The following is a 7433-nucleotide window of genomic DNA, read 5'->3' as shown; positions in this document are numbered from 1 at the left end:
CAAAGGAATAAATCCTTACCTACCCAGGAATCCGAAATATCCACAGTTGTGGTTTCCAGTTCTTGCTAGCTGATGTTTCCCGCCCTTCATTTTAGCCATGAGTTCTGGACAGGGAACCTCATCAGATGTGTCATATTAGACACAAATTGAGGTCAAAAATACAGCCCTAAAATCCTCACTGCCCTGCGAAATCTCTCTTGTATCGGAACTTACCATCCACAAACTCAGTAAACAAAGAAACCACAGAGAATACAGTGGCAAGGAATGTTTTTAAAGCAGAGTACAGGTTACAATTTACCGAATAAAACATACCCTACCTTTCATAGACATTCTCCACATGCTCTTGAATACGATGTGGAGAGCATCTGTGTAAGGTGTTTAACTTCCAACATCCTCTTGAATGTGGCTGCACTTAGTACTTTGCTTCTTAAGACTAGAGTATAGAGGGGGAAGAGTAACTTTACAGTGGAGAGACCTGAGGACTATGTCTCAGCCAGGTGATCATGATTAATGTAATTAATGATATCATGTTAATAACATGTACCCTTGATATGACGTGACGAGAATGACCCTCATGACCTTCCTCTTGAAATTTCACAACCCTGGTCCAACAATGAGAAAAACATCAAATGAATCAAAATTGAGGGACATTCTACCAAAATATCTGACCAATGCTCCTTAAAACTGTCAAAGTCATTAAAAACAAAGTCTGAGAAACTGTTACAGACTAGAGGAGTCCACAAGACAACTAACTGTAATTGGTATCCTTGATTGGACTTTGGAACAGAAAAAGGACATAAGGGAAAAGCTAGTGAAATATGAATAAAGTGTGGTTAACAGTAAAGTACCAATGTTGGTTCTTTGGTTGTGACAAATGCACTCCAGGAATATCAAATATTAATGTTAGGGAATCTGGCTGGGCATGGTGGCTCATGCTGGTAATCCCAGCACTTCGGAGGCCAAGGTGGGAGGATCGCTTAAGCCCAGGATTGCGAGAGCAAGGCCCAGGCAACACGGTGAGACCTTGTCTCTACAAAACATATTTTTTTGAGACACAGTCTCACTCTGTCGCTCAGGCTGGAGTGCGGTGGCGTGATCTCAGCTCACTGCAACCTCCACCTCCCGGTTCAAGTGATTCTTGTGCCTCAGCCTCCCAAGTAGCCAGGATTACAGGTGTGCGTCACTGCACCCGGCTGATTTTTGTACTGTTAGTAGAGATGGGGTTTCACCATATTGCCCAGGCTGGTCTTGAATTCCTTCCTGGGCTCAAGTGATCTGCCTGCCTTGGCATCCCAAAGTGCTGGGATTACAGGCATGAACCACTATACCTAACCTACAAAATATATATATATTTTTTTTTTTTCTTTTTTCTTTTTTTTTTTTTTTGATTAGCTGAGCTTGGCAGTCCAGCTCCTCAGGAGGCTGAAGTGGGAAGATCCTCTGAGAATGGGAGGTTGAGGCTGCAGTCCAGCCTGGGCAACAGAGCAAGACCCTGTCTCACAAACAAGCAAAAAACAACAGGGAATCTGGGTACAGGAATATAGGAACTCTCTGTACTATCTTTATGACTTTGTTGTAAATCTAAAGCTATTCTAAAATAAAAAGTTTTTTTTTAATGGCCTCCCTATGCTATGGTAGTTGGGGGAATAACCTCTACACCTTACAAACAGAAAGGAAGTTTTGTGGTCACCAAAAACATACTGAAAAACTTTAATCATGTCCAACCAATCCTCCCAAATCCTCACCCCAAATCCACATGAATTCCAACAGGCTGTTAAAACCATACAACTCTCTACTTTAATCATGTCCAACCAATCCTCCCAAATCCTCACCCCAAATCCACATGAATTCCAACAGGCTGTTAAAATCATACAACTCTCTACATTTACATTTAGATTTCACACTCAAAAGACTTTTCACGTCACCCAGTCCCATAGCAAATTACTATAGCGATTTGGAATAATTAAAACTTGAAACTGTAAATGTGATGTTTAAAAAATTTGGTAGTCAATTAGAGTCACAAAATAGGCACGATCTGCCTGGGAGAAAGTCTGGAAGGGGACCTGGGGGATCATTATTTCACTCCCAAGTGTTTCTGAGGAAATCCGATGACCACAACTATAGTAAGGCCTGGCTCCAATGTCAACTCACTCACAATAGAGGTCTGTGATGTGACTCCCCCAGGTTACCATGATTCTCTTTATAGCACAAGCCTCAGTAGGCACTAGAATCTGAATCCAAATCTCAATTTCACTAATTTCGATTACATGAACTTAGGTAAATATCTCCAAATGCAATTTCCTTATCTATAACACAGCAAGGAAAACAGTATCTACATTATAGGGGTATTTCAAGGATTAAATGGGCTTCATATAATCAATCAATAAATTTATTAGGCTATTCTGATGTCCCTCATATATGAAAAACTATACTCTAAAACTCAGCATATGTTAAAACTTACCCTCTAATGAGGATAAATACAATTAAGATCCCTTTAGAAACCTATAAATATATATAGGAATGCTAACATTGCATAACTTGTTATGTTAACATAATAAGCAGAATAAGGAAAGTGAATCATAAAGTAATTCATAAAGTAGACTTCCAGATGTTACCAAAACCTTACCAAATCACTAAAACAAGATTGTTCCTGGAAAAACAGATCTGGGACTTTTTAGTTTAGGCTGTGAAATAATACTTATTGGCCCTTATTTTTACAAGGTATTCACCTATTGTAAACATTGATGACACAGGCATAAGGTTACAACCCTAGCTTATCAGATAAGGTATGAGTTTTCTAAATCCCCCAAAGAGGCCAGCTGTCTCCACCCACCCCAGGGGTAAGGACTGAAGGACTTCTTAAGACTGTGCCTCAGACTGGGGTGAAGGTGAAGCTAGACAAGCCCAGGACCACAAGGACATTTGAATCTACATTAGGATTCCCTTGGTTAACTAAATGCAAGAAAAAAAATCAAAATTCAGATTATAGCTCCTACTCTCACAGTTTATTTATAGGTAGCTCTAACGTATTCACATGGAGCAAAAAAGGATACAATGCTTTAGGTATTATTCTGGAATGTTAATTTTTTTAAGTGACACACATCAAACCAGTGGGGCGAAGACAATACAACCACCTCAGGATCCAGCTGTCTCCTCTCTGAGCATTAGCTCATCTACCCACTCTTCCTGCCCCGCTCCTGAGGCAAAGGTCCTGTAATCAAAAACCACTACCTTCAAACTATCAAGCCAAAGGCGGACAAGGTTCTTTTCCTCCTGCCTTCCCTCCCTTCCCACCATGAACCTGTCAGTCTCTTCTAGCTCTAAAATGTTCATGCCCCTGTTTAAAATAATAATAATAGCAATAAACTTCCAAGAAAATGAAAGCTGGAGCAAAATGCCCTGCCAGTTGATCATTTTGGGAAAAGGTCAAAATAACCTTCCCTGGGAAGCCCTTATCTTCTGGCCACAGAAAGCTGCCAAAGCTTTCCCTGCTATGTACAGAAGTAAAATCCCCTCACTGGCATCCTTCCTACACTGTCCATTTCCTCCTCCCTTCTCCCAAGGCTGTCTTTCCTGGCCACAGGCTGGAAAATTCACTGGTGGTAGCATGATACCACATTTATGTAAATTCCCATAGTTAAATGTTTCCTTTAGTTAAAACTTAGAAAATACCTTTGAAAAATTAAAACTTTCAAGTCATAAAAATGACCTAAATCCCCACTATATAATCCTCTCATTTACATTCTTTCCCATGTCTCAAAATTCATCAGATCTCAAGCACTTGACAAAGCTGCAGACATACAAACGAAGCATGAAACATGAGCTATGCCTTCATCTACCCGAGCTGTCAGCAGACATTGTTACTTTGACAGAATATTTAAGAAAAGAAAGGAAGTCACCAAAAACTTACCACAGCCTAATACTGGCAATGGGGGTTTTAAGGATCAGTTCTCACAGAACCACTAACAAGTACGGGTGCAGTGTGTGGCAAAGGCAGCCACTGTGTTTCACAAGGTCATCAGCCACAGCTGTCAGAACAAGCATGAAGGCAACTCACACCACGGAGCAAATGAAGAATACATTCTAGACTAACAGTACGTGAGCCAGGGCCACAGAGGCTCCAGGGCCCAAGTGTGCAGAAACAATAAATCGCTATTTACGCAATGAACTACATGTGGCCAAACCTGTGCTCTTTGTCCCTGCCTTCAAGAAGGGGCCTAACATCCCCAGTAACATGGACTCACTGATGGGCCACCTTGAGTCTTCCTAAGTGACAAGCATTTATTCCAAAGAACAAGGAGCAGCATCAAGACAAATGAACATACAAGAGCTCAAGTTTGTGGCTTGTTTTCCAGACTGCTCAATTCTCATTAAACATGCAAGCAGTAGTGCTGTGTTTGGCTGTAAGTGACTCTCTGCATATGCCTGGCTAGCTCCTCCATATGCGGAGACTTGCCACGAAAACTGCAGCAAGTTACTCACCTCCACCTCCCTATGTTCTTCTGCGCTTCTTCAAAGTGAAAGTTTCATTTATTAGGTAAGGAACAAGAATTGAATCCAAGTTTGCATTCACTGTGCCAGGCACTTAAAGCTGCCACTCACATGTTTGTGGAATGAACTGTATGGTCTCTTACAGCCATAAAACATCCAAGTCTGTAGGATTATACTATTAGGTTACAAAGAATATACTACAGTAGTCATGAGAATTATCATGACTTTCTGAGATTATACACACATATGCATATGTATGTATGTGTGTATATATCTCTCTCTTCTCATATAGACATAAATAGGTATCAGAGGTATATACGGTATATACTGTACGCATATCTATGTATATGTCCCTTTCCTTTATCTACCTCTAAGCTAGGAGAGACATCTGGCTGAAGAATTCAAAGTATAACTACTAAAATGAGATAATATAGAAGAGAAAATACTTTAAAGAATTAAAAATATAAAGCTATGTCAGCGCAAAAATATAACTAATGCTTAAGAATTATTAGACCAGTTGGTGGAAAAAAATATCTTTTGAAGATGGAATAGAGTAATGCTATTGTTATTTTAAACCTCACAAAAAAAATGAACTACACATAATCTATACCAAGCAAAACATTTCAAAAGCCACAGGTGACCAGAATTACACAACGCCTTTTGAGAATGTACAAGCATTTTCAGGTACATACATTTCATTAATTTCAAGAATGTTTTTAAGAGTTGCCAGACCAAGGTCCTGAAATTTTCAAATATAAAAATCCTACCTTGGATGCGGGGACTCTCACAGAGCTAGGGGCTGGTTTAGAATAGCATTATCTTAGATAAGAGCCCAGCCTCCCTCCCAGCCATAACAGGAGATGCTTCATAAAGAAGTCTGCATCCTAAGTATAATCCCAGATCTCCGCAGTTAGTATTTGGCTTCTAGCCTTTATAAATGGACTTCTCAAAGGTGCATCCAACATCTTAGTATTCTGGCAGCAGTAACGTAAAAGGACTGACAAGAAAGGCTGCAGAGAGAAGAGATGCCAGACACGAAAACGCTGGAAGACATACAAATGAGGAGTAAAAAAATGGGGAGTTCTTAAGCACCTAAGAACTGCAATTCCCTGTCTGGGCAGCAGGTCAGATTCTGGGGTATCAGATCACTGTACCCAGTTTCAGGTTCTCCAGTGGTAGACAGTGCAGTCTCTCAGACTTTGTCCTCTGAATGCAGAAACTTTATCTAAGCTAAAGTACCTGCTTTGGCCACTTCTGGCACAGGTGTTGGGGCGACAGGAAATATCATCAATTCAGCTGCCAACTACAGCTGAAAAAAACTAGGGAATAATCATCAGAAAATGGCGCTGTTAATGGGTACAAAAAACACAGTTAGATAATAGGAATAAGGTCTAGTGTTCAGAAGCACAATAGGGTGACTATAGTTAACAATAATTTATTGTATATTTCAAAATAACTACAAAAGTGAATTTGGAACAAATAAATGATAAATGTTTGAGGTGATGGATATTCCAATTACCCTGATTTGATCACTACACTGTATGCTTCAATCAAAATATCATGTCTCCTATAAATATGTACAACTATTATGTGCCCGTAAAAACTAAAAACAAAAAAGAAAGAAAATGAGTGTCATTTTCGCTCACCGCGAAAGCCCTTAAATATTAAAATCTCTTTTATCCCCGAATCCCACATTTCAGTTTGGTCTTCTGAAAAAAAATGACTTATCCGTTTCTCAGCTAAAGAAATGATACTGACAGTGTACTACCTAAATTATACCTTATATTCTTTCCTTTCCAAAACACGAATTCGCCAAGTGAACGCTCTGATCCTAAAGAGGGCGGGAGATTAACCCGCCTAGCATGAGAGCACAGCTTAAAATAAATGCTGTTAAGTAGTCCTCAGGTAGAACAACTATCCCAACTAGCAGGCCCAGGAACTCAAAGTCTAGCTTAAGTTGGATATTTGTATTTAAGAAGGAATTACAATCCTGGAGTCAAATGACTTTTTCAATACAGGCGACAAAATGTAATGAAATCAGTAGACGAAGAGGAGGCTAAGCAAATGGTCATTTGCTTAAGGTTAGGGCGCTCTTAAGCCCAAGGACCCGAGCCTGGGAAGGCGGAGGGCGGGGGGAAGGGTTTGACTCCCGAAGTTTGCGTTTCCGCAAGTGGTTAACACAACTCTAGGAACAAACCCTAAGACCAATACTTCCCACAATCTCATTTCCCCCCATTCTGCATCACCTATCACCCCAAAATAAAAACAGCTACTACAGCATAGCCCTTTGGTTACGCAGGAGACTGACTGGGACCTGCTCCTGGCATAAAAAGCGACTGCGGGCCACCAAGGACCACACACGTGGGGGCGTTCGCGGGCGCTGAAACCAGCTCCGAGGCCCACGTCCCCGCCGGGGATAGCTGGTGACCATCACCTCTGGACAGAGGCATTCCCCAGCCGGCCCCGGAACTTGCGAAAGCCGCGCAGCCCTTCGAACTCAGCCACTTGCGCAGGGCCCAGGGCCCGGGCAGCTCGGGGCACCTGAGGAGCGCGGCGAAGGCGTGGACAGGGACGGGGACGGGGACAGCACGAGTACGACTCGGGAACAGGGAGGCGCGCGGCCTCCCGCAGGACCCACCTGGATCTGCAGTGGCACGAGGCGCACCTTGCAGCGCTCGCTCACCGCGAAGCCCTTGGGTAAGTCCACGTACTGGCCCCACTCCTCGGCGAAGAGCTGCACCACGAATTTGCGGTGCATGTCGATCTGGTCACCGTACAGGCTGAGGAACTTCTGGATGAGCAGCTCGTAGCCCGCGCCGTGCGGCACCGACAATGGTCGCGCGAAGACGGAGAAACAGAAGAGCACCGGGACCGTGCCCGACGGCGCCCCCGCGCCCACGCCGCCACTATTGGGGAGCGCAAGGACCGCCGGCTCCGCAGCC

At 42.6% G+C, this 7433-nt stretch overlaps 1 protein-coding gene across 1 annotated transcript in view; it reads right to left on the bottom strand.

Moving 5' to 3' along the window:
* ISOC1 (isochorismatase domain containing 1) overlaps window positions 1–7432 on the bottom strand; it is a gene marked incomplete at its 5' end in the record, with an annotated part of 25555 nt that extends 18123 nt beyond the window's left edge. The window contains one exon of the mRNA XM_011942131.1: window positions 7130–7432. Coding sequence (XP_011797521.1) covers window positions 7130–7432 — 303 coding nt within the window. The remainder of the gene's footprint in view (window positions 1–7129) is intronic.
* Between the last annotated feature and the right edge of the window lies 1 nt (window position 7433).

The sequence above is a fragment of the Colobus angolensis genome, unplaced genomic scaffold, assembly GCF_000951035.1.
Source record: "Colobus angolensis palliatus isolate OR3802 unplaced genomic scaffold, Cang.pa_1.0 Scaffold206, whole genome shotgun sequence".
NCBI lineage: Eukaryota > Metazoa > Chordata > Mammalia > Primates > Cercopithecidae > Colobus > Colobus angolensis.
Note: the sequence above shows the minus strand (reverse complement) of the source record. Positions and strands in the feature narration are given on the sequence as shown.